This window comes from Lepidochelys kempii, chromosome 23 (assembly GCF_965140265.1).
Source record: "Lepidochelys kempii isolate rLepKem1 chromosome 23, rLepKem1.hap2, whole genome shotgun sequence".
Lineage (NCBI taxonomy): Eukaryota > Metazoa > Chordata > Testudines > Cheloniidae > Lepidochelys > Lepidochelys kempii.
This window is the reverse complement of record NC_133278.1, coordinates 12,518,382-12,545,472: the sequence shown is the minus strand read 5'-3', so window position 1 is coordinate 12,545,472 and position 27,091 is coordinate 12,518,382. Positions and strand designations below refer to the sequence as shown.

Genomic DNA, 27,091 nt, shown 5'->3' with positions numbered 1-27,091 from the left:
TTACACCCAGCAAAATTAATTGTACAGCAGACAGAAACAATCACAGAACCAGACAGAGACCATGCAAATAAACAATAGCAAAGTGGGAACTATAATGACAAAACAATACAGTGGTGAGGTTTTCACATCCCAGCTCTTGATAAGTGAGTTCTTGCCAGACAGGATGCTATCAAACTAAGTTTCCTTTTACATCTTCTAGGCACTTCCCTTTCTCTGGAGGCGATGGGCATTATCAGGACAGGATTGTATCCTAACAGCCCCATAGCACCTTCTTTCAATGGGACTAGTTTGGGATGTGAGGAGGTGACCAGTCGTTTCCCAGCTTATGGCTGCCTCTGCTGCTTAGCCAAAGGCCTTAGCCTGAGAACAGGGCCTCAGACTGTCACAGTAAGAGAAGGCCCTTACACCAGCAGACTGTGATTCTGATTCTTTCTTTTATACCTCGATAACTAGCCAATGATAAGAATACACCTAAATTCTTCAAGTACAGGCCTTTACCGACAGGCCTGAATATCTATATCCTAACACAGGGCAGGGGGTTGGGGTGCAGGAGGGTGTGGCATGCAGGAGGGAGCTCAGGGTGGGGGGTGTGGAGTGCAGGAGGGGGCTCAGGTAGGGAGTTGGGGTGCAGGCTCTGGCCTGGCACCACTTACCTGGAGTGGCTCTAGGGTGGCCATCCCGTGAGCCAAATCCAAAGCCCCGAGGGTCCGGATCCAGCACCCTGGCCGTAGTTTTCCCAACCCTGGTTTAGCGGAACCGAGAGATGGTTCAGGGGTGACTTGATCCTGGCCCGTCAGCACTGTCCTGACAGACCAGTATTCGCTAACGGGCTACCCTGAGCCGCGGGCTGCAAGGGGGAAGCTAGCCCCAATGGGCCAGGAAACACAGTATCAATTTTTAACAGTAATTCTTTCCCCAGGCTCGTGGCCCAGCCCATCTGGGAAACGAGCGGATCCGCTCTAGGCTGATTTCAGGTCAGTTCTCTGGCAGGTGAGAGCCAGAGGGTCAGGCTCGATGCTTGCTCTGGCCCTGGGTGCGATGACCCCAGCGGCTCAGAAAAGCCCAGCGGTCCTGGGCACTCCACTCCGGGGGCCCAGTCTCCTGTTCTGGCCACTGCTCCCCTCCCCTTTGCCTGGTGTAAGGTGCTCAGAGGCGCTATGGCTGCAGTCGGAAGGACTTGCCCTGTTTCCTAGCCCCCTCCTCAGAACAATTCCTGGACGTGAATGTAAAGGGATCACGACACCTGCAGGGAAGGGCAGGGACCCCAATGCTTAAAAATGGGCTGCAGTAGATACGGGGGCAGACACACAGTCACCGAGATCAGGGCCCCGTCTGGCCGGGCACTGCCCAGACACAGAGTCACCGCGATCGGGGCCCTGTCACTGAGCACTGCCCAGACACAGAGTCACTGAGATTGGGGCTCCGTCACGCCGGGCGCTGCCCAGACACAGAGTCACTGAGATCGGGGCCCCGGGTGCTGCCCACAGTCACTGAGATCAGGGCCCCGTCTGGCCGGGCACTGCCCAGACACAGAGTCACCACGATCGGGGCCCTGTCACTGGGCACTGCCCAAACACAGAGTCACTGAGATTGGGGCTCCGTCATGCCGGGCGCTGCCCAGACACAGAATCACTGAGATCGGGGCCCCGTCGGGCTGGGCGCCACCTGGACAGATTCAGAGGCTCTCAGTCTAAATAGACAAAATGGGGGAGGGGAAACTGAGGCACAGAGAGGCGCTGCATCTTCCTAAAGATCATACAGCAGGTCAGTGGCAGCATTGGTGAGAAAGCTCAGTTTTCCTGACTCCACCCCCCCCCCCCCGCTCTAACCCCTAGACCCCACTCCCCTCCCAGAGCAGCAGAGAGAACCCAGGAGTCGTAGGCCCATGCCCCACCCCCTGTTGACTCGCTGTCCCTGCTCTGCACCCCTCCCATGCAGTTGGGGACAGCCCCCCCATCTCAGACATCCAGCTGTATGGAGACGTGCAGGAGTGAAACGGGCACCATCAGCAGCTGTCTGTCAGGTCCTGGATTTGGAGCCACTGGGGGTCGGGGGCTCGTCTGCTCTTTCCCCAGTGCCCCAGGCCATGTCCCGCTGCCCCACACGACCCACCCAAGGATGGGATGTGACTCCAGGAGTCTGGCCAGCTTGGGGGGGCGGGGTGGACACAGGGCCTTTCCTCTCTAGGGGGCGCCACCTCCCATCCAGCCCCAGGGCAGAGACTGGCTGGCTCAGGGGGCAGGGAATGGGGCACAGGCCCTTTCCCCTCTAGGGGGCGCTAGCTCCCATCTGGCTCCAGGTGGGGGTCAGTGGGATAGAGCCAAGGGCCATCGGGGCATCAGGACTCCTGGGTCCGTCCACCCCCCACCCCCCCCGGACAAGGCTCCCAGGAGCTGCTCTGAGCAGCCGAGGGGGCTCGCTGGCCTGTGGCCCTGTGGCTGGGGGGTCGCTGGGTCCTTTGCCTGGCTGCAGTGGGGCGGTGGGTCAGCGCCAGAGGTGTCGCCGGGCTGGGGAGATTTAGGGGGGTCACAGGGGGATGCACATTGGGGAGTGTAAGGGGAACAAGCTCCCTGTGACCCCAGCACCCCCTTCGGGTCCACGAGCTGAGGGGAGGGGCCCAGGTGCCCCAATTCCTGCCCAAGACACCGACCCCCCCTTCCTGCCCTGATGGAGCCGGCTGGACGCAGCACTTGGGTTTAGTTTTTGTCAGGGGGGTGGGGGGCAGATTGTCATTGTGGTCTCCCATCCCCCACCACACCCATGGGCCCCCACTGATACCCCCATCCCCTGCCCCACTCACCCCCACTGACTGCACCCCACCAGCCCCCAACTTCCCCACTGATACCCCCATCCCCTGCCCCACTCACCCCCACTGACTGCCCCACACCCCACCAGCCCCATTGATACCCCCATCCCCTGCCCCACTCATCCGCCCACTGACTCCGCCGCACACCCCACCAGCCTCCAACCTCCCCACTGATATCCCCATCCCCTGCCCCATTCATCCGCCCACTGACTTCACCCCACCAGCCCCCAACCTCCCCACTGATACCCCCATCCCCTGCCCCACGCACCCCCCACCCCACCAGCCCCCACTGACTCTTCCCCATACACTGCCCCACTGAGCCCCATAACCCCATCCTAGAGACCCCCACGACCCTTCCCTCTTCCCCACTGACTCCCACCCCCCCCCCGGCCCGTACCCCACTTCACCTGCCCCATCACCCCCCGCTGCCCCTGTGCCCTCCCCCCGCCACGCATCCGGCAGGGTCTGAATCGAAACCGAATTGTGTCTGAGGAAACGAAACGGGGCGGGGTGACCTCGGGGATGCGGCGGGCGCTATAAAACCAGAGAAGCGGCGGGACTCAGTTTCCTTCGCCGGGCTCCCAGCACCTCCTCTGGACTCCCTCGGCAGCACCAACCCCCGCTGGCCCCGGCCCAAGCCCAAGGGCGAGTGATGTGGGAACCAGCCGGACCTGAGGGTCAGGACTCCTGGGTTCTCTCCTGGCTCTGCGAGGCGGGTGGGGTCTGGTGCTTAAAGTGATGGGTGGGAGATTGGACTCCTGCGTTCCCTCCCCCGGCTTTCCCCCTGACCTCCTGGATGACACAACCCCCTGTCCCCCTCCGTGCCTCAGTTTCCCTTTCCTACCCAGTGTCTATTTCGATCGGGAGGGCTTTGGGGGGCAGAGATCAGCTCTCCCCTGTGGGTGAGGAGCACCTGCTGCGACGAGACCAGCGTTCAGCTGGGGTCTCATATGCACCCGGCTATGCCAGTGGGCGGGGGCGGGGGTGTTGGGTTTACGTCCATGTGTTTAATGCTCGGTTCTGTTTTCTGTTCTGCAGATTTCTCCATGGCAGCGACAGGGCCAAAGAGGTGGGTGCTGGGCGCTAGGGGGAGGGGAGCACTGGGTGTTTGGGTTGGGGGGCGGGTGCTGGGTGTTGTTGGCGGGTGCTGGGCCTTTGGTTGGGGGCGGGTGCTGGGTGTTGTTGGCAGGTGCTGGGCGTTTGGATTGGGGGGCGGGTGCTGGGTGTTGTTGGCGGGTGCTGGGCGTTTGGGTTGGGGAGACGGGTGCTGGGTGTTGTTGGCGGGTGCTGGGTGTTTGGGTTGGGGGGCGGGTGCTGGGCCTTTGGTGGGGGGCGGGTGCTGGGTGTTGTAGGCGGGTGCTGGGCGTTTGGGTTGGGGGGCGGGTGCTGGGTGTTGTTGGCGGGTGCTGGGCGTTTGGGTTGGGGGGCGGGTGCTGGGTGTTGTTGGCGGGTGCTGGGCGTTTGGGTTGGGGGGCGGGTGCTGGGTGTTGTTGGCGGGTGCTGGGCCTTTGGGTTGGGGGGCGGGTGCTGGGTGTTGGCGGGTGCTGGGCCTTTGGGTTGGGGGGCGGGTGCTGGGTGTTGTTGGTGGGTGCTGGGCCTTTGGGTTGGGGAGACAGGTGCTGGGCCTTTGGTTGGGGGCGGGTGCTTTTGGGTAGGGGAGTGCTGGGCATTTGGGTACGGGGGAGCTGGGCATTGTTGGGGGGAGCAGATGGGGCTGGAATAACTCAGGTTCCGCTGCTCTCACTCAGGCCAGGGAAAGCTGGGACCCCTGGAGGGGGCAGGGGGGCAGCTGGCCTGGCCTGCAGGGCTTGGTCCTGCCTGGGAGGGGGGATAACTAGCCAGGCAGATGGCGCCTTTCCCCCAGGATGACAGCACCTCCATCAGGTCTGTGCAGGTAGCACCAGACTAGGGTAACAGCTGCCTGAGGCAGAACCCCCGGGGCTCATAAGAACGGCCAGACTGGGTCAGACCAAAGGTCCGTCTAGCCCAGCGTCCTGTCTGCCAACAGCGGCCAGTGCCAGGTGCCCCAGAGGGAATGGACAGACCAGGGAATCAGCGAGTGATCCATCCCCTGTTGTTCACTCCCAGCTTCTGGAAAACAGAGGCTCGGGACACCATCCCTGTCCATCCTGGCTAATAGCCATTGATGGACCTATCCTCCATGAATGTATCGACTGAAACCTTTTGAACCCTGTTATAGTCTTGGTATAGTATAGGCCTTCACAACATCCTGTGGCAAGGAGTTCCACAGGTTGACTGTGGGTTGGGTGAAGAAATACTTCCTTTTGTTTGTTTTAAACCTGCTGCCTATTCATTTCATTGGGTGACCCCTAGCTCTTGTATTATGAAAAGGAGTAAACAACACTTCCTGATTTACTTTCTCCACACCAGTCATGGTTTTACAGACCTCAGTCATAGCCCCCTGAGTTGTCTCTTTTCCAAGCTGAAAAGTCCCTGTCTTATTAATCTCTCCACATACAGAAGCCGTTACATACCCCCATCATTTTTGTTGCCCTTTTCTGAACCTTTTCCAATTCCAGTCCAATTCTTTCTGGAGATGGGGCGACCACATCTGCACCCAGTATTCAAGGTGTGGATGGACCATGGATTTATAGAGAGGCGAGATGATATTTTCTGTCTTATCATCCATCCCTTTCCTAATGATTCCCAGCCTTCTGCTGGCTTCTTTGGCTGCCCCCGCGCACAGCGGATGATCTGGGAGAACTCTCCGCGCTGGCTCCCAGGTCTCTCCCTTGGGTGGGAACAGCTAATTGGGGCCCCCTCACATGGAGGTAGAGTTGGCCGCGCTCCCTCGGAGCACAAGTGGTGCCCTTTTTAATTTTTACTCACCTGGCAGCACTCCGGCTCCTCCGCGGCGGGGGGCGGGCTGTGGGGCGCTCCGGCTCCTCGGAGCCGGGGGGGGCGTGGGGCGCTCGGGCTCTTTGGCGGCGGGGGGGCCGTGGGGCGCTCGGGCTCCTCCGCGCGGGGGGGGGCCGTGGGGCGCTGGGGCTCCTCGGCGGCGGGAGGGGGCCGTGGGGCGCTCGGGCTCCTCGGCGGGGGGGGCGGCCCGTGGGGCGCTCGGGCTCCTCCTCGGCGGCGGGGGGGCCTGTGGGGCGCTCGGGCTCCTCCTCGGCGGCGGGGGGGGGCCGTGGGGCGCTCCGGCTCCTCCTCGGCGGCGGGGGGGGGGGGCCGTGGGGCGCTCGGGCTCCTCGGCGGGGGGGGGCGGCCCGTGGGGCGCTCGGGCTCCTCCTCGGCGGCGGGGGGGGGCCTGTGGGGCGCTCGGGCTCCTCCTCGGCGGCGGAGGGGGGCCTGTGGGGCGCTCGGGCTCCTCCTCGGCGGGGGGGGCGGCCCGTGGGGCGCTCCGGCTCCTCCTCGGCGGCGGGGGGGGGCCGTGGGGCGCTCGGGCTCCTCCTCGGCGGCGGGGGGGGCCCGTGGGGCGCTCGGGCTCCTCCTCGGCGGCGGGGGGGGGCGTGGGGCGCTCGGGCTCCTCCTCGGCGGCGGGGGGGGGCCGTGGGGCGCTCGGGCTCCTCCTCGGCGGCGGGGGGGGCCCGTGGGGCGCTCGGGCTCCTCCTCGGCGGCGGGGGGGGGCCCGTGGGGCGCTCGGGCTCCTCCTCGGCGGCGGGGGGGGCCCGTGGGGCGCTCGGGCTCCTCGGCGGCGGCGGAGGGGGGGCCGTGGGGCGCTCGGGCTCTTTGGCGGCGGGGGGGCCGTGGGGCGCTGGGGCTCCTCGGCGGCAGGAGGGGGCCGTGAGGCGCTCGGGCTCCTCGGCGGGGGGGGCGGCCCGTGGGGCGCTCGGGCTCCTCCTCGGCGGCGGGGGGGGGCCCGTGGGGCGCTCGGGCTCCTCGGCGGCGGCGGGGGGGGGCCCGTGGGGCGCTCGGGCTCCTCGGCGGCGGCGGGGGGGGGGCCGTGGGGCGCTCGGGCTCCTCGGCGGCGGGTCCTTCTGTGCTGCCAAGGACCCGGAGCGCTGCCTGGTGGGTACAAGTGGGTGGCTCCTGTCCCCCCCCTGCCCTCCATACCCATGCAGAGGATGGTGCTGTGTGGACCCCCCACCTGCCCCAGCCTGTCTGCGCCGCCTTTGGCACAGGTTTCTGGTGTGGTGTTAGGGCAGGGACTGCAGCACCCTGGGGTCCCTCTCTGCCATGCCGGAAAAGGCGGATTGCAGTCGGGGCTGGGTTAACAGCAGTGCCCTAGGTCAGCGTTTCTCTGAGATGCTCCCAGTTCCAGGTGCAGGGCCAGTCAGAGGGGCAAAAGTGCAGAGTCACTATGCATGGACAGGAGGATGACATAGGGAGGAGGGGTTTAGATTTATTAGGAACTGGGGAAACTTTTGGGAGAGGGGGAGCCTCTACAGGAAGGATGGGCTCCACCTAACCTGAAGTGGAAGCAGGTTGCTGACACTTAACATTAAAAAGGTCTGAGAACAGTTTTTAAACTAAGGGCTGGGGGAAGCCGACAGGAGGAGCACGTGGTTCGGACAGAGACATGCCTTAGGGGAGGATCTCCTGATGGAGATTCTCTGTGTCCTAGTGAGGATGAGAGGATGGAAGATGAAATACAGGTTGGATCTGATGAGAAATGGTCAAATAAAAGAGTCCCTTCAATTACCTCATGTAATGGCAGATGGCTAAAAAGTGACAAATTTTTAAAGTGCTTATAGACCAATGCTAGGAGTCTAAATAATAAGGTGGGCGAACTAGAGTGCCTCATGTTAAATGAGGAGATTGATCTAATGGGCATCACACAGACTTGGTGGAATGAGGATAATCAATGGGACACAGTAAAACCAGGTACAAAATATATTGGAAGGACAGGACAGGTCGTGCTGGTTGGGGGGGGGGGTGGCACTAGATGTGAAAGAAAGCATAGAATCAAATGAAGGAAAAATCTTAAATGAACCAAACTGTACCAGAGAACCTCTGTGGATAGTACCTCCACGCTCGAATAAGGGTGTAGCGGTAGGGATACATTCCTGACCACCTGACCAGGCTGGTGATAGTGATTGTGAAATGCTCAGGGAGATTAGAGAGGCTATAAAAATAAAAAACTCAATAATAACGGGGGATTTCAGTTAGCCCCATATTGACTGGGTACACATCACCTCGGGACAGGATGCAGAGATAAAGTTTCTTGACACCTTAAATGGCTGCTTCTTGGAGCAGCTGGTCCTGAAACCCACCAGAGGGGAGGCAATTCTTGATTTAGTCCTAAGTGGAACACAGGATCAGGTCCAAGAGGTGAATATAGCTGGACCGATTGGTAATAGTGACCATAATATGATTAAATTTAACATCCCTGTGGCGGGGAAAACACCACAGGAGCCCAACACTGTAGCATTTAATTTCAGAAAGGGGAACTACACAGAAATGAGGAGGTTAGTTAAACAGAAATTAAAGGGTACCGTGCCAAAAGTGAAATCCCTGCAGGCTGTGTGGAAACTTTTTAAAGACACCGTAATAGAGGCTCAACTGAAATGTATACTCCAAATTAAAAAACATAGAGAACCAAAAAAGAGCCACAGTGGCTAAACAACAAAGTAAAAGACGCAGTGAGAGGCAAAAAGGCATCCTTTAAAAAGTGGAAGTTAAATCCTCGTGAGGAAAATAGAAAGGAGCATAAACGCTGGCAAGTGAAGTGTAAAAATACAATTAGGGAGGCCAAAAAAGAATTTGAGGAACAGTTAGCCAAAGACTCAAAAAGTAATAGCAATTATTTTTTTTAGGTACATCAGAAGCAGGAAGCTGCTAAACAACCAGTGGGGCCACTGGACAATCAAGGTGCTAAAGGAGCACTCAAGGAGGATAAGGCCAGTGCAGAGAAACTAAATGAATTATCTGCATCTGTCTTCACGGCTGAGGATGTGAGGGAGATTCCCAAACCTGAGCCGTTCTTTTTAGGTGACAGATCTGAGGAACTGTCCCAGATTGAGGTGTCATTAGAGGAGGTTTTGGAACAAATTGATAAATTAAACAGCAATAAGTCACCAGGACCAGATGGGATTCACCCAAGAGTTCTGAAGGAACTCAAATGTGAAATGGCAGAACTACTAACTGTAGTCTGTAACCTGTCATTTAAATCAGATGACTGGAGAATAGCTAATGTGATTCCAGTTTTTTAAAAAGGGCTCCAGAGTTGACCCTGGCAATTACAGGCCTGTAAGCCTGACTTCAGTACTGGGCAAACTGCTTGAAACTATAGTAAAGAACAAAATTGTCAGACACATAGATGAACATAATTTGTTGAGGAAGAGTCAACATGGTTTTAGTAAAGGGAAATCATGCCTCACCAATCTACTGGAATTATTTGAGGGGGTCAACAAGCGTGTGAACAAGGGGGATCCAGTGGATATAGTGTACTTAGATTTTCAGAAAGCCTTTGACAAGGTCCTTCACCAAAGGCTCTTAAGCAAAATAAGCTGCCACGGGATAAGAGGGAAGATGCTCTCATGGTTTGGTAACAGGTTAAAAGAAAGGAAACAAAGGGTAGGAATAAATGGTCAGTTTTCAGAATGGAGAGAGGTAAACAGTGGCATAGGTGCTGTCATAAAGATGAAGGGGAAGGTAACAACTTTTAGGTATGTGTTCTTCTTTGGAAAAAAAAAGGTAAAAATCACACCTGCAAAACTCAGGATGGAAGGTAACTTTACAGGGTAATAAAAATATTTAAAACACAGCGGATTCCCCTCTAGGCCCAGCTCCAAAGTTACAAAAAACAGGAATAAAACTCCCTCTTAGCATAGGGAAAATTCACAAGCTAAGATAAAAGATAATCTAATGCATTTCCTTGCCTTTACTTACAATTTCTGTCATTTTAGATGTATCATTTCAGGTATGTTTTCAGAAGATGCTTTACCTGCTTGGTCTCTCTCTCTGTCCAGAGAGGGAACAACAAAGAGAGCACAAACAAAACCTTTCCCCCCACCTCCTCTGATTTGAAAGTATCTTCTTTCCTTATTGATCCTTTTGGTCAGGTGCCAACCAGGTTATTTGAGCTTCTTAACCCCTTACAGGTAAAGTGATTCTGTACCTCTGGCCAGGAGGGATTTTATGTTCCTGCATACATAAAGGTTGTTACCCTTCCCTTTATATTTATGACAGGGGCCGATTCCGTGGGTGCTCTGGGGCTGGAGCACCCATGGGGAAAAATTAGTGGGTGCTCTGCACCCACTGGCAGCCAAGCTCCCCTCCCTACCACCTCACATCCTCCTCCCCCGCCCCGAGTGCACCGCGTCCCCACTCCTCCACCTATCTCCCAGTGTTTCCCACCCGGCCACCGCCAAACAGCTGTTAGCATGCTCCGGGGGGCGGGGGGGAAGGAGTGGTAAACGTAGCATTCTCAAGGGAAGAGGTGGGGCCAGGGCAGGGACTTTGGGGACGGGGTAGGAAGAGGCGGGGCAGGGCCTCATAGAAGGGGTGGAGTGGGGGCGGGGCCAGTGGCAGAGCGGGGGTCAAGCACCCACGGGAAGCAGGGGAAGATGGCGCCTATGAATAGTGGTGTCCCCCAGGGGTCTGTACTGGGCCCAGTCCTATTCAACATATTCATAAACGATCTGGAAAAAGGGGCAAACAGTGAGGTGGCAAAATTTGCAGATGATACAAAATTACTCAAGATAATTAAGTCCCAGGCAGATTGTGAAGCGTTACAAAGGGATCCCACCAAACTGGGTGACTGAGCAACAAAATGGCAGATGAAATTCAATGTTGATAAATGCAAAGTGATGCACATTGGAAAACATAATCCCAACTATACATATACAGTGACGGGGCTTCAATTTAGCTGTTATCACGCAAGAGACAGATATCTTGGAGTCATTGTGGAGAGTTCTCTGAAAACAACCACTCAATGTGCAGCGGTAGCCAAAAAAGCGAACTGAATGCTGGGAATCATTAAGAAAGGGATAGAAAATAGGACAGAAAATATCATGTTGCCTCTCTATAATTCCATGGTACGTGCACACCTTGAATAATGGGTGCAGATGTGGTCGCCCCATCTCAAAAAAGATAGACTGGAACTGGAAAAGGTTCAGAAAAGGGCAACAAAAATGATCAGGGGTATGAAACAGCTTCTGTATGAGGAGAGATTAATAAGACGGGGACTTTTCAGCTTGGAAAAGCGACAACTCAGGGGGGATATGATGGAGGTCTGTAAAACCATGACTGGTGTGGAGAAAGTAAATCAGGAAGTGTTTACTCCTTTTCATAATACAAGAGCTAGGGGTCACCCAATGAAATTAATAGTCAGCAGGTTTAAAACAAACAAGAGGAAGTATTTCTTCACCCAACGCACAGTCAACCTGTGGAACTCCTTGCAAGAGGATGTTGTGAAAACCAAGTCTATAACAGGGTTCAAAAAAGAACTCGATAAATTCATGGAGGATAGGTCCATCAATGGCTATTAGCCAGAATGGGCAGGGATGGTGTCCCCAGCCTCTGTTTGCCAGAAGCTGGGAGTGAACAACAGGGGATGGATCACTCGCTGATTCTCTGGTCTGTTCACTCCCTCTGGGGCACCTGGCACTGGCCACTGTTGGCAGACAGGACGCTGGGCTGGATGAACCTTTGGTCCGACTCAGTCTGGCCATTCTTATGTTAAGACATGGGTGTCATTGTCCGGCTGTGCGTGGCAGGGTGTCCAATCCCCCTCCGCAGGGCTGGCACATGCCCCAGCCCCCCAATTCCCTTTGTTCTACCCACCCCATCTCGCAAGCCATGCAGGGCTGTCATTCACCCCTGCAGGTAGTTCTTGTCCTCATCCCCCTCCGGCCTGGAGCCTGGCCCTCCAGCCCCTAGGAAAGGCTGGCAGGGTAAAGCACTCCCTTGCCCTCCACCTTTCCCAGGGCTCGGCCACCCCCACCCCTGTGCCCCATGGGCTGTTAGGGGTCTGGAGGCAGGGAAGGGGGTGGTTGGTTCTTTAGGCAGTGCTGCCCTCTGGTGGTCGGAGAGGAGATTGCAGCCGAGCCTGGGCACCCCATGGAGGGGGGGGCGGGGGTGGGAGCTGATGGACATAGGGACACCCATTGGTCATAGAACGCCAGAGTTGGAAGGAACCTGAAGAGGTCGTCTAGTCCAACCCCCTGCTGAAAGCAGGACCAATCCCTAATTTTTGCCCTAGATCCCAAATGGCCCCCTCAAGGATTGAACTCACAACCCTGGGTTTAGGAGGCCAATGCTCAAACCACTGAGACAGATAGCAATTGGGGGCAGTGGGGTGTGTTTATGATGAAGCAGGAGCCTCTGAGGATGGCTCGGTGACCCCTCCCATCAGCAGGGGGCGGGATACCGGGGCAGATTGGCCCGTGGGTGTGATCCAGGGGATGGATACCAGGGTAGGTGGGCCCATGGGGGTGATCCAGGGGGCAGGGAGGGGGCAGGATACTGGAGTAGATAGGCCTGTGTTGGGGGATGGATCGGAGATTTCTCCTGGTGAGTGACGTGCGTCTTTCTCTCCCCCCCCCCGACAGGAGAGGGTTCCAACAGAGGCCCCCCCCCTTCCTCAAATACCTGCAGAGTATCCTGCGCAAGTACCCAGATGGGGGGCAGATTCTGAAGGTGAGTCCTGGGCTTGGGGAGTTCACAGCAGGACCCCCCCGCCCCGCTCCAACCACTAGACCCCACTCCCCTCCTAAAGCCGGAGATGGAACCCAGGAGTCCTGGGTCCCCTACTCAGTGGAGCTATGTGCCCAGGCTGGGGGGCTGGTAATGAGCTGGGGTTGGGTGGGATCTGTGCTGATCTGCACCGCTGCCCCTTCCCCCCCCAGGAGCTGATCCAGAACGCGGATGATGCGGGGGCCACAGAGGTGATCTTCCTGTGCGACGAGCGCCGCTATGGGACCCAGAGCCTGGCTGTGGGGGGGCTGCAGCGAGCACAGGGTATGAGGGGGCAGCAGCCGAGGGTTCTGAGGGTGACAGATCTGGGGAAGGGATTTCTGATAGGTGATGGTGGGGGGGTCCTGGCAGGACCGGAGGGGCGTGTGTGAGGAAATGGCAGTGGATGGGGGGGCTAGAGGGCCTTGGGGGGGTGGGAGCTAGGGAATCAAGGGTCCTGCCTCTCATACAATGTCTAGTGGGGCTGGGTCCTGCCCCTCACACGATGTTGGGGAGACACGTTAGGGGATCAGGGTCCCACATCTCACGTGGTGTCTCAGGGGGAGCTGGGGTGATTGGAGCCCTGCCCCTCACTTGGTGTCTGCGGGGGTTGGGGCCCTGCCCCTCACGTGGTGTCAGGGGAGATTGGGGGGGGGTCAGGGCCCTGCCCCTCATGAGCTGTCTCGGGGGGTCAGGGGGCATCAAGGCCCCAGCCCCGCCCCTCGTGCTGTCTGGGGGGATCGGGGCCCTGGCCCTCACACGCTGTCCCTTGCTCCAGGCCCAGCGCTGGTGGCCTACAACGATGGGCTGTTCTCGGAGGCCGACTGGGACGGGATCCAGAGCACGGGCGACAGCCACAAGCTGCGCGACCCCGGCACCGTTGGCCGCTTCGGCCTGGGCTTCAACTCCATCTACCACCTGACCGGTGAGAGCCCTGGGGGGCAGGGACCTCACTGCGCCCAGCGCCGGGGGTGGGTCCCTGGGGGGGTTCTGGGTCCCTGGGGGAGCTCAGGGGGTCTGGGTTACAGCTGGGGGGGTCTCTGGGGAAGCTCAGGGGGGTTCTGGGTCACAGCTGAGGAGGTCTCTGGGGGGAGCTCTGTGTTCCTGGGGGAACTCGCGGGGGGAGGTTCTGGGTCACATCCGGGGGGGTCTCTTCAGGAGGTAGGGGGGTCTCTGAGGAAGTTTGGGGGGGTCTGAGTCACAGTCCAGGGGGGGTCTCTGCGGGAGCTTGGCGGGTTCTGGGTCACAACTGGGGGGGTTCTGGGGGAGCTCGGGGGGTGCTGGGGCTCCCCGTCTCACTCCCCTCTCCCTGCAGACCTGCCGGCGGTGCTGAGCGGCCCCTGGCTGGGCGTGCTGGACCCACAGCGGGTGGCACTGGCGGACGGTGGGCAGCAGTGGAACCTGGAGGAGGCGGCGGAGCTGGCTGACCAGTTTGCGCCCTTCTGGGGGGCGCTGGAGGCCATAGGACGTGGCAAGGGGGCCCCGGCGGCCGGCTGCTTCCCCGGCACCCTCTTCCGCTTCCCACTGCGCCACGAACCCTCCGGCATCTCGGACAACCTGTACAGCTCCGAGCGCGTGCGCCAGCTCTTCCTGGCCTTCATCCACGACGCCCCCACCTGCCTCCTCTTCCTCCGCCACGTCCGGCGCCTGGCCCTGAGGATGGTGGATGGCCAGGGGGCCACCACGGAGCTGTTGGAGACCACGGCCACCCCGCGCCTGCTCAACGGGCCGGGCTTGGTCCAGGACAAGGTGGCCGCGGCGGCGCTGGCCACCACAGCCTGCATCAAGGCCGTGGCTACGTGCGGCACAGCCGCCAAGGGGGAGGCAGAGCGCGAGTGGCTGGTGGTCTCGGCCGTGCCGACCGAAGGCACCTTCCCGGAGCTGGCGGAGCTGGCAGGTGCGCTGGGGAGCTTGCCCGGCGTGGCTTTGGCATACCCGCTGCGGGGCCGCTGTGCCGGGCACCTCTGCTGCTTCCTGCCGCTGCCGGCCACGGAGGAGAACGCCACAGGGCTGCCTCTCCACATCAACGCCCCCTTCCACCTGACGGACGACCGGCAGCATGTCCAGTGGGCTGAAGAAGACCGTGGCCGGGACCACGCCGCCCGGTGGAACCAGCTGCTGACCGAGGAGGTGCTGCCGCTTGCCTACCGCCAGGCTGTCGTGGTGGCGGCGGCTTGTCCCGGCGACCCCTACGGCGCCTGGCCCGACCCGGCGTTGAGCCAGCACCAGCAGCGCTACCGGAGCCTGGCGGAACGGATCTGCCGGCAGCTGTGGGGCATGGAAGCCCTGGTGTCGGCCGGCCAACCCGGCACATGCCGGCTCCGAGCCTCGGACGCCGTGTTCCTGCCACAGAACGGGGCCAGCGAGGCCACATTCCGGGTGCTGGAGGACGCCCTGGTGCAGGCGGGCGAGCCGCTGGCCATGGTGCCAGCCCACGTGTGGCGGGCGCTGGCTGTGGGCGGCCCAGCGGTGAAGGTGGCCACGCCGGCCTACATGCGGAAGGTCCTGGGCCGCATGGGTCCTGCCCGATACCCGGCCGACAAGCGGCTGCTGCTGGAGTACGTGGCCGGAGACAAGTGCTACGGGGAGCTGGCAGGCCTGGAGCTGCTCCCACGTGCTGATGGAGGCTTTGCCTGCTTTGGGGGTGCCGGCAGCATGGTCTATGCCGACAGCAAGGCCTTCCCCAGGTAAGAGAGCCCCCGGCCCCTCCACCCGCCTCCCAGGCCAGAGGACACCCAGTGAGCGCGGCTCTCCCAGCCCACGGCAGGCCTGGGAAATGCAGGTTCTGTTGGGAGCCAGGCTGAGACGCAGGGATCCGGTTCATGCCAGGGCCACCAATCAGCCCCTGGAACGGGGAACCCATTGCCCCAGCCCCCCAACCAGGCAGTCCCCTGCTGTGGGGCCAGATGGGAGCTGGTGCCCCCTAGAGGGGACAGGCCCCAGGCTCCGTTCCCTGCCGCCTCCCCCCAAGCCCTACTGTCTTAACTCTCTGAATTCCTGGTTTCCAGGATCCTGCTCCCTGGCCTGGCTGACAGTTTTCTGCCAGAGGATCTGACACCCGCCCTGCTGAGTCACCTGCACCGGATCGCGGAGCAGGGTAAGTGGAAACCGTCCGTCCTTGGGTGCCTGTCTCTGCCCGGGGTGCCTGGGGCAACAGGAATGTTGCTGGCTGCTGTTACCCAGCCCTCCCACCCCAGCTGAGAGGCAGCCGTATCTCAGCGCCTGGCGATGGGTCCCCATATACCCAGCCCCCGCACCCCATACCAGAGGGGCTGTATCCAAGTCCCGGGTGAGGGGTCCCCGTATAACCAGCCGCCCGCACCCCACCCCAGGGGTGGCTGCTTTTCCTGTGGACTATATTCCGCTGCTCTGGGTTTGCCTGTGGGACCGGGTGCCGATGCGGTTCCGGTCCGGCTGTGATCCCGGGTCTCTCTGGTTCTTGCAGGGCTGTTCAGGAACCTCATCTCTCTGGACCCGGATGTCATTAAGCAGAACCTGAAGGGTGCCCTCCCTGCGGACTGGTTCAAAGGCGGCTCTGCCCACGTCACTTGGTGCCCGGGCAACCACCCCCGCCAGCCTCCCCGCCCGTGGCTGGCTGCCTTCTGGGACTTCCTACAGCACCATGCCTGCTTCCTGGCGCCGTTTGAGGGCCACCCGCTCATCCCCCTCACCCCCCTGGGCAAAGGCGTCCATAGCCTCCAGCTGGCGCGGCCCTCTCCCATGCCCACGCTGCTGTTCCGGACCTGGGAGGGCCACAGCCTCACTGAGGATGAATCTGGTGTTCTGGAGGCTCTGGGCTGCACGGTGATCCACAGTTGGGACCCAGCGCTCTGGCACCGCCAGCTGATAGACTACGTCCTGGCGCCCACAGCCGGCAATGTGCTGAAGGCCTTCGACCACCTGGGTGTGGTGGGCGTGGTTGCCCGGCTGGGCTCCCTGCCCCCGGATCGCGGCAGGATCCTCTGCCAATTTCTCTCCCAGGCACCTGCTTCTTCCCTCTCTGACCGGGACGCTGTGGTGCTGGGCAGCTTGCCCATCTTCCTGAAGGTACCCTCCGTCTTGCCACCTTGCCCGGCTGGGCTGGTGCCATCTGGCACCTACCAAGCTTTGGAGAGGAGCACGGTGCCGGCGGTGCCCGAAGACCTGGTGCTGCCGGAGCCGGTGCTGCGGTGCCGGGACGAGGCGGACCGCCGGCTTTTGCTCCAGACCCGGGAGAGCCTGCTTGGCGCGGCAGAGCTGGCGTTGCTGGCGGTGAGGGCGGTGAAGAAGGGGGTGTACGCCAAGCGGGCGCCAGATGCTGAGCGGCTCATGCTGTGGGTGCTGCGGCACGGGGATGCCCTCTTTGGGTACAGCAAAAAACTGCAGACTCTGTGCGAGGAGCTGGCCTTCATGGACCGTGGCGGGACCCTGGCACATGCCAATGAGCTCTTCGACCCCCAAAACACGATTTTCCAGGCCTTGCTGGGCCCCCGGTGCTTCCCACCCATGGCTTTCCAGGAGGCGGCCGTGCTCCGGTCCCTCCGTGCCCTGGGGCTGAAAACCAGCGAGACAGCCATCACCCCGGACCACATGCTAGAGGCTGCCCAGGAGGTGGGCCGGCTCCAGCAGGCCAGAGACGCCCCCGGGGCCATGGCCAAATCCCGAGCATTGATCGAGCTGTGCAACCGGACTGAGGCGCTGGGCCGGTTCTGCCAGAAGAAGCTGCAGCAGCTGCAGGACCTGGCCTGGGTGCCCGCCACCGACCCGACCGAGCGCCAGCCGAATGGACCTTTCCTTCCCCCAGAGAGGCTGCGATCGGCCCATTACGCCGACCTGGCGGGGCTGGCGATGCCGCTGACTGACGTCTTCAGAGAGCCGGCCGAGGAGAAGCTGGGGCTGAGCCGGCCACCCCCCCTGGAGAAGGTGCTGCTGAACCTGCTGCTCCTGGCACAGGGGGACCAGCCCAAAGACATCAGGACGCTGGTGCCGAAGCTTCACGTCATCTACCAGCACATGCAGCAGAATCTGGAGCAGTTTCGGGTGGCGTCGTCGCATGCTGTCATCTGGACCGGCCGTGGATTCTCCGCCCCAGCCAAGGTGGTGCTGGCCTACCCTGACAGCCTGGACTTGAGCTGCCTGGTGCCGAGGGTCCCCCAGGAGTTGCTGCCTTACCGCCGGCTCTTCCTGGCCTGGGGAGCGCGGGCCGCGGTGGGCGAGGAGGAGCTGAGCCAGGCCCTGTGCCGGCTGGGGAAGGAGATTGAGGGCCGTGCCGGAGGCGGCACCAAGGCGGAGCTGCGGCTGACGGTGGCCGTCCTAGACTGGCTGAAAAGCAGAGGGCACCGGGGCAACGGAGACCTGCCAGTGCCGGTGGAGGCTCCGGGAGGATCCGGCTTCACTCTGCGTCCAGCCTCGTCGGCCCTGTATTGCGACATCGACCGGGCCAGCCTGGCGGACCTGGAAGGTGACAACGCTGAGTTGGCCGTGGTGCATGAGGCGGTGACGCCGGCTGTGGCCACCTTCCTGGGGGTGGCGCTGCTGAGTACGCGGGTGCTGCAGCCGCAGCTGTTTGAGGTGTGGGGGCCCTCGGAGCCCATCACCACGCGGATCTGGAACATCCTGCGGGAGTATACGGAAGAGGCCGACCTCTTCAAAGAGCTGATCCAGAATGCGGAGGATGCTGGTGCCAGGACATGCTCTTTCCTGCTGGATCTGCGGCACCACGGTGGTGGCACGGCCGGGCTGCTGGATCCCGGCATGGCCACCTGCCATGGCCCGGCCCTCTGGTCCTACAACGATGCAGCCTTCACCCAGGAAGACTTAGTCAACATCATCCGGGTGGGAGCCGCCACCAAGGAAGGGCAGGAGGGCAAGATTGGCAGGTTCGGTCTGGGCTTCAACACCGTCTACCACGTGACCGATGTGCCCTCAGTGCTGAGCGGCAGAAGCCTCTTGATCTTCGACCCCAACGTCACCCACCTGCGCAAGCACATCCCCAACCCGGCCTGCCCCGGCATCCGGCTGGACTTGCGCCAGCGCCCGGCCACGCTGAGCACCTTTGCCGAGCAGTTCCGGCCTTACCAGGGCTTGTTTGGGTTCCAAACGCAGGAGCCGTTCGACTTCCCGGGGACACTCTTCCGCCTGCCTTTCCGCACCGAGGAGGAGGCCCGGGAGTCGCGGATCAGCCAGGTGGCTTTCGGCATCGAAAGGGTCGAGAGGCTCCAGAGCGGCTTCCGGGACTTTTGCCACCTCTTGCTGCTCTTCATACGTGGGGTGCGGGAGGTGTCGCTGAAGCGCCTTTCGAATGAGGCCCCCTCTCCGGAAGCCACCCAGCCTCTGGCCACGCTGTTCCGGGAGCAGATCAAGAGCCTTGAGGATGCTGGAGACTCCAGGATGGGCCAGTCCAGCATCGAACAACTGACGGTACAGTGGGAGTTGGACATCACCATCAGCCACTACCTGGTACACAGCTGCCAGGGCACCGGAGAATCCTTGGTTCTGTTTCAGCAGGGGATGCGGGACGGGACCCAGCCCTCGCCCCCCAGCGCTGGAGTGGCTCTGCCACTTGCCCCCACTGAGCCGGGGAAGTGGGCTCCACACCTGGACGGCTTTGAAGGGCACGTCTTCTGCTTCCTGCCCCTGCCCATTGCCTCCGGCCTCCCGATTCACCTCCACGGGGCCTTCGCCGTCCTCTCCAATCGTAAAGGACTCTGGGATGCCACAGCCAAGGGCGAGTGGAACTGGGCACTGCTGCGCGATGCAGTGCCGGCTGCCTGGCTCCAAGCGCTGAGCCTGCTCCGAGACATGCACCAGGAGGGTGAGCTGGAGGACTATGAATACCACACCTTCTGGCCAGATGCTGGCAAAGCCAGGCATCCCTTCACCGAGGCCGTGAAGGCCTTCTACCATGTGCTGGCTGATGGGCGGGACCTGGCGCTGTTCTCCGATGGCCAGCAATGGTGCACCATGAACAATGCCTGCTTCCTGGACTTCACCATCACCCATAACATGCGGGTGGGGCAGACGGCCGCCAGGGTCTTTGCCAACTTGCTGCCGGAGCCCCTCCTGGCCGTGCAGCTGCCGAACTGGGTGAGATCTGGGTTCCAGGCCAGTGGTCAGGAGGACACGCTGCTGCCCAAGACTTATGACTGGGTGAGGTTCTACCAGGAGATTGTGTTTGCCAACATGGGCACGCTGGACGCACCTGACCGTGACGCCTTGATTCTCCACGCCCTGGACATGAGCAATGCCACGGTGGACCAGCTGCTGGCCTCTGTGTCCTGTATCCCTACCACCCCCCGAGGGGAGCTGCAGCCCATTGGGAAGCTGGTGCACCCCCAAGGCAGAGCAGCCCTGCTGTACGACTCCCAGGACGGGCGCTTCCCCACCGGGACTGGCTTCCTGGCGCCAGAGAGGCTGCTGCGGCTGGAGGGGCTGGGCATGGCCAAGGACGTGGTGCCGATGAAGGAGCTGATGGAGCGGGCCCGCACCGTGCAGGCCCTCTGGCAGCGTGACTGGCAGCAGGGATGCCGGAGAACCTGCCGCATCCTGGAGCTGCTGGAGCAGCTGTTGGAACAAGGTTCGGACAACACTGCCCAGGTGGCCTTCCGTGCCATACCCTTCCTGCCAGCTGCCTTGCCTGGTGCCCGCCATGAGCTCTGCCGGCCCAACGATCTCTACCGCCACAAGTACAGGAGCCTGGTGGGGCTGATCCAACCCGTCCTGGCTGGCAAGGACCTGGAAGGGGACTTCAGGTTCTCCAAGGCACTCCAGGACTTCCTGGGGCTGAGCCGCAAGCCGCCAGCCAGCATGGTGATGCGGCAGCTGGCGGAGGCGTGCCAGAGCTCCAACACCCTGCCCAAGCTGGAGCTGCAGGAGACCACGCGGCAGTGTTACGCCTACCTGGACAAGCTGCTGAGCAAGCAGCCCACGTGCAAGAAGGAGGTCGCTGAGGAGGCTATGGCATTCTCCTTTGTCCTGGTGGGGGAGCACTTTGTGCCGGTGAAGGCAGTGGCCTGGGAGCTGTCATTCGAGGCCAAGCCGTATCTCCACCAGCTGCCACGGGAGTACTTGGGGTTCAAGGCGCTGTGGGGGTGCGTGGGGCTGCAGGAGACCTTTGCCTTGGAGAACTACATGTGGGTGCTCCAGGACCTGGCCAGGAAGACGGCTGGGCGGATCCTGTCCCCAGAGGAGCTGCACTTGGTCCTGAGGCTAGTGACCATCGGGCTGATGGAGGCCTTGCCAGACCGGCAGCCAGTGGGCGCTTACGAAGCTCAGGGCATCTACTTCCCGGATCAGCAGGGTGTCCTGCGCCCGGTGGCCAAGTTGCACTTCGATGACACACCCTGGCTGCCCCGGGAGGAGGGGACACCCTTGTGCCATGGCCGGATCCCCCGGGAGCTGGCACTGCAGTACGGCGTGTCCACCACCAGGCACCGGGCGCTGGCCCAGGCAAAGATCCGGGGGCTGGCGCTGGTGCCGTGGGCATCAGAGTTTGGCGCCCGGGAGGAGCTGACCGTGCGGCTGCAGAACATTCTGCGGGAATACTCCTCGTCCTCCCGCGACGTGCTGAAGGAGCTGCTGCAGAACGCTGATGACGCCGGCGCCAGCCGGATCCACTTCGTCTGGGACCGGCGACACCACCCCGCCCAGAGCGTCCTCTCTGAGGAGTGGGGCAGCCTGCAAGGCCCCGCCCTCTGCGTCTACAATGACAAGCCCCTGGCGCAGGAGGACATTGAGGGCATCCAGCGGCTGGGTGTGGGGAGCAAAGGTGGGCGGCAGGACAAGACGGGCAAGTACGGACTGGGTTTTAACGCCGTCTTCCACCTCACGGACTGCCCCGCCTTCTTGACGGGCGACAGTGCCCTGGGCGTCTTCGATCCCCATCTCCGCTATGTGCCCACGGCCAGCGTGCAGTACCCAGGCGCCATGTTCAGCGTCAACGGGGACTTCAAGAAGACGTTCCCCGACGTCTACGCCACGTTCCTGCCCGACCTCTTCGACCTGAGCCAGGGCGTGCTCTTCCGGCTGCCGCTGCGGACGGCGGAGGGCGCGGCTGGCTCCCGGGTGTGCCCGCGGGCTATCCACGAAGAGGTCCTGGAGGAGATGCAGGCAGCGCTGGTGCAGGAGGCTGAGGCCCTGGTGCTGTTCCTTCGCCACCTGAGGACCGTCGTCTTCTCCGAGATCACCGAGGGCATGGCGCAGCCGCGGGAGCTGCTGCGGGTGGAGACGGAGATGGAGGAAGGCAGCCTGGCCCTGCGAAGGGCGTTCCAGGAGCGGCTGAACCACATGGCTCTGTCAGGCAGTGAGGAGGCCATGCCGGCGAGGGTGGTCTACACGATGAAAGTCAGTCACGGCCGCTCTCAGCCTCCCACCAGCTGGGGAGTGGTGTGGCAGGTCGGGGTGGACGACACCGCCAAGAAGGAGTCTCCGGACCCGGAGTGCCTACCGTATGGCGCCGTGGCTGCCTGTCTGGACACAGTCAGGCCTGGCAGGGCCTTCTGCACCCTTCCGCTGCCGCTGCAGACCGGCCTGCCCGTCCACATCAATGGCAACTTCTCGGTGGACTCGGCTCGTCGCGATCTGCGCAAAGAGGATGGGGGGAGGCGGAGCACGGCCTGGAATGGCTTCCTGATGCAGCGGCTGCTGGCGCCGCTCTACTGCCGGCTGCTGGATTGGCTGCGGAAGAAGCTGGGGGAGACGCTGTGCTTCATGACGCTGACGGCCTGCTGGGAGATGCTGGAGCCAAAGTATCTCTGCTACTTCCCAGCCGTGAGGGAGTGCGTGCCCCCACCCTGGCACCAGCTGGTCAGCCAGGTCTACAAGCTCATTGCGGAGATGCAGCAGCCCCTGATACCCATTTACCAGACAGAGGCCATCCGCCTCCATACGCACAGCGTGGAAAGGGTGAGAATCACATGGACTGCGACCGGCGAGGGCCGCCTGCTCCAGGAGCCCTTCTTCCTGCAGTCGGAGGCCTGTGACTCCATGAGCCATGTCCTCCAAAGACTTGAGATGAAACTCGTCCCGGCCTTCCGAGGCCTCCGGGAGATCCACGACGAGTTCGCCAGGGCGGGTGTGAAGGTCCTGACCTTGAATCCTGGATCTCTCCGCTGCTTCCTCAAAGCGCTGCCTCTGGACCCACCCTGCCGGATCTCGGAGACTCCCCTGAAGGACCAGTCCAGCTGCTCCCTCCTGCTGGAGTTCTGCCTGGAGGAGCTACAGAAAGGGGACGTCAGGGACCTGGAGGGGCTGCCACTCTCCGTGACCCACGATGGCATGCTGCGGCCGTTCAGCACCCAGGAGCCGGTGTTCGAGAGAGGAGCCCACTGCCTCTTCCCACAGCAGCATCACCAATTCCTCGCCTACTACATCAGCCACAAGTCGCTGCTGCTCCAGGCCGGCTTCCTGAAGGCATTCACCCTGCAGGAGGCAGCCAGGTTCATCCAGGAGGTGCTGGGGCAGCCGGACTGGGAGGCCCAGTCGGCAGAGGCCCGGAAGTGGCTGAAGGAGGTGTGGGAGCTCTTCAACCACATGATCTATAAGGCCAATGAACGCAAGGAAAAAGCCATGAGCAAGGCCTTCAGAGAGTTGGTCTCCCTCTTAGAGTACTCGGCCATCCTCCCCACCTGCAGCGACCAACCCGGAGACGAGCATGTAGTTCCTCTGGTCTCCCTGCCCACCATCATCCATAGTTACTCCAGCGACGTGGAAAAATCCCTGGGCAAGCTTGGCTTTGCCAAGCTGGATATCCGGATGATCCCCCATGAGATCAGCTATCACTGCATCCTCCCGCTCCTGCTGCAGACACACGACCCCGTTTCGGTGCTGAAGCAGCTGGCCACTAGGACGGGTCTCCGTTGGTGCGAGCTGAAGACCTATGAGACCAGAAGGTTGTTGAGGTTCCTCACGGAAAAGGTGAAGGAGCTGGCGCACAACCTGCTGGCTCAGCTCCAGTCCCTGCCCTTGTTCCAGACGCATCAGGGGACATGGGTGGCACTGGCCTTTTACCACAATGTCTACATCCTAGACACCAGGATCCCCAAACTCTCGAAGGACTTCCAGGTCTTGTACCAGCTGGACCAGCAGACTGTCTTGCTCCATGATGACCCTCTCCATAGGGAGCTCTCCGAAAGTCTTGGCATTGGCATCTTGAACGATCTGCAGCAATTCATCCGCCATCTCCTGCCCCATCTGCCCCGTCTCCCAGAATCCCAGCTGCTTGAGGCCTTGAGGCTGCTCGTCGCCATCCAAAGCCACTACGGGGAAGAGTACCCAGCAGAGAAGAAGACCATCGTCTCGGCCTTTGGGCCCGTCAGCTTCATTCGGGACAAGCAGGGGGTCCTACGCCCAGCTTCCTACTTCTACGATGGAGAGGTGCTGCTCTTCCAGACGCTGCGGCTGGACGCCAAGTTCGTGCCCGACGCATTCTTCCAGAAGGTGAGGGTGGAGAAGTTGAAAGTGAACCCCTTCCTGCGGGATGTGGGCATGAAGCAGAAGATCTCGGAGGAAGACTTCGTGGAGTTTGCCACGCGGATCGAGCGTCAGGCGGGGCAGGAGGGCGCGGCGGCCGGCAACCTCCCCGCCCAGCGGAAGGAGCTTCTGTCACATCTGCTGTCCCAGCCCAGTGACTCCCTGTCGGACTGCTTCCTGGAGAGGGTCTCGTCCATCCGCTTCCTCACCCCATGGAGGGTGCCGGAGAATCTGGGGAACTTCCATCCGCCCTGTGTCCTTCACACACAGCCCGTGGCCCTCAAGGGTGCTCTGGTGGTGCCACGGGATGAGGATGTGGCCCTGGTTTGGACATCCGCCGTGATCCTGGCCCTGCCATCATGGGTCCCTTGTATGAAGAACGCCCAGTCCGTGCTGGAGCGTCTGGGAGTGCTGCAGGCCGTGCCAGTCCCAATGGTCCTGGACAACTTGAAGAACGTGTGCCAGGCACAGTGTGAGACCAAGGAAAGGCGGAAAACCCGGACCCGCATCTTCATGCAGACATACGGCTACTTGGAGCGCGACTTGAGGGGCTTCAATGCCGACTGCCTGGTGGGGCTGCCGGTGGTGCTGGTGAAGGAGGAGCAGGTGGCGGAGGCCAGCGAGGTGGTCTTCTCCTTGAGGAATGAGCAGGAGTTTCGGCCCTATCTCTACACTGTGCCCCCATTAGTAGCCGTCTACAGCGAGCTGCTGCAGAAGCTGGGGGTGGATCAGGAGCCCTCCGTCCGGCACTATGCCCGGGTGCTGCGCCGGATGCACCAGGAGACCCAAGACAAGAAAACCCTGCAGCCCAACCTCACCAAGACCGTCTTGCGGGCCACCCAGCATCTCTTCCAGCTGCTCAGCCAAGGGAAAGCGGACTTCTCTGGCGTGGAAGAGCTTCATCTGCCTTGCATCGATGGGAAGCTCTACCGCTCCAACACCCTGGTCTTCAGCGACTGTGCCCCTGCTGACGTTAGCCAAGCCTTGGGGAGCACCTTCCGTTTCCTGGTGGACCTCTCCAGATGCTGCCTGCTGTCTCCAGAATACGACCCCTGGAAGCTGGTGCGGCAGCTCCCCCAGCCCCTGAGGCCCCAGCTCCTGTCAGAGATCACGGAGCGGCAGCTGGAGGAGGACTCTCTAGAGCTGTGCCCTTACGGCAAGTTCTGCGAGAGCCGGAACCAGCTCCAAGGCATCCTGGTGTCTCCCGAATTCCAGGAGGGCTTGGCGGCGCTGCTGAGGTGGCAGAGACGGGACAAGGAAGAAGAGGCGGAGACGGCCAGGAGGGAGAGGGAGGTGGCTTTCTCCGCTGAGCGGCTGGAGGTGGTGTGCTGTGAGAAGATCCAGACGGTGATGATGCACCGTGGGGAGCGGCTGGAGGGGAGCCATGACTCCCAGGTTGTCCATGTGGTCCCGCATGCCGACGGGAGGCGCCAAGTCTACCTGCTGCATCAGGAGAGGATGGATATAGGTCAGTCAGTCCAGATCCTGGGCAGCCTGGCCCTGGAAGTGAACAGCATTATGGGAGGGGTGCTGCACTGGAAATCCATGCCAATCCTCATGCAGATGTTGGCCTGCAGGGACCCTGGCGAAGTGCTCAGTGCGCTGGAGAAGAACGGGGTGCCCTTGCAACCCAGCACCCACGCCAACGCCTACACCCTGCCCAGCCCCGGTACGGAGATCCCCCAGGAGTGGTATGACAGCCTGGACATGAGTATCCTCAACACCTTTGCCCCGGGTGACTACGTGGGTTACCTGGACCCGGCAGCACCCAAGGAGCACTACCAGTATGCCGTGGTGGTGGAAGTCCTGTTGGACAGAGCAGTGCCCCTCTACTGCATCGACTTGGGAGCCGGGCACCAGGAGGAGGTGAGTGCCAATGACCTGTATCAGTTCAAGAGGACCCAGGTGGATGGTCGCAGCCGGGCGCTGGTGCTGGACCAGCAGCGGCACCAGGAGAGGTGGGAAGCCTGGTACTGCCAGTCGCTGGGGCAGGTGAAGGAGGAGGTGGACACCTGCCTGGCCAAGATCTGGGAGCTGCCCGAGGGGGAGCGGCGGAAGGCGGTCCGGCGGCTCTACTTACGCTATCACCCCGACAAGAACGTGGGGCAGAAGGAAATGGCCAACGAGGTCTGCAAGTACCTGCGGGAGAGGATCCAGGAGCTGAAGGAGGGCAGGAAGCCCCGGGCAGCGGGCAATCCCAGCAGCCCCCAGGCCTCGGGCAACAGGCGCCAGCCAAGTAGCCACCGGGGCTTCTCAGCCTCATGGCACGAATGGGACAGGGAGGCCAGGTGCCACTGGCAGAGCCGCAGGGAGTTCACCGGCCAAAGGGACCGTGGTTTCCACTACGATTTCTGGTCCTACCACCGGGCCAAGGCAGGCCGGCGTCCCCAGGCCGAGGAGGCCGGGCGCTGGCTCCGGCAGGCCCAGAGCGACCTGCGGGCGGCTGGCCACGATGTGGGGCAGCGCTGCACCAACTGGGTCTTCTACAAGGTGCACCGGGCCGTGGAGAAGGCCCTGGCAGCTGCTGCCTACGACCGGGGGGAGCGCTTTGAGCGGGAGCAGACGCTGGCCTCACTGGCGCAGAAGGTGGCAGCCTGCGAGCCCGGGCTGGAGGGGCTGCCGGCACAAGTGGCTGAACTGCGTCGTCATGGCGTGGACGACAAGACCACGCAGTATCCCAGCTACCACCCCCCGCCCACCATCCCCAGCGAGGCCTTTCCGGCCGGAGAGGAGCAGGAGGTGCTGCGGCTGGCGCAGGGCCTGCTGGATGTGGTGCAGGCGCACGTGGCCCGGCAGTGAGAGCGCCCCCTGGGGGAGGCACCAGGGACTGCACCATAGGGACCAGCACCTACTACTGTTAACAGCAAGGGCAACCCCCTATCAGGGACTGTGCCATGGAGACCTGGCTTCTCCAGCAGTGACAGCGCTCCCTGGGGGAGCCACTGGGGACTGCACTGTAGGGACCACTGCCCTCTGGGGGAGCTACCGGGACTGCACCAGAGGGACCAGAGCCTACTACTGCTAGCAGCAGGGGCAACCCCCCTCCACAGATTGTGCCACGGAGACCCGGCTTCTCCAGCAGTGACAGCGCTAATGGTGGGGGTGGGGGCAGGGGGCTCTGTGGGTGGAGATTTACCGTCAGGTTGATGCTGTAATGGCTTGTGGGGGGTGGCCCTGGAGGCGGCTTGACCCTCTCCCCCTGGCCCTGCTGTTTGCTTCCTCTCTGCTCCTGCACTAGGAGGAATAAACCCAGTTACT

General features: G+C 61.6%; 1 protein-coding gene across 2 annotated transcripts; it reads left to right on the top strand.

Annotated features, from left to right (window-relative positions):
• The first annotated feature begins 623 nt into the window (after positions 1 to 623).
• LOC140902179 (sacsin-like) lies at positions 624 to 27,091 on the top strand. 2 transcript variants are annotated; one of them, XM_073321971.1, is made up of 8 exons: positions 624 to 3,483; positions 3,845 to 3,875; positions 12,262 to 12,349; positions 12,559 to 12,670; positions 13,164 to 13,310; positions 13,701 to 15,072; positions 15,394 to 15,482; positions 15,831 to 27,091. In XM_073321971.1, exons 1-8 carry the CDS (start codon positions 3,459 to 3,461, stop codon positions 26,630 to 26,632), a joined length of 12,666 nt encoding a protein of 4,221 aa, XP_073178072.1. In that variant the 5' UTR covers positions 624 to 3,458; the 3' UTR covers positions 26,633 to 27,091. The 2 variants fall into 2 exon arrangements, with proteins under 2 accessions (XP_073178072.1, XP_073178071.1); XM_073321970.1 differs by having other exon boundaries at positions 624 to 3,875.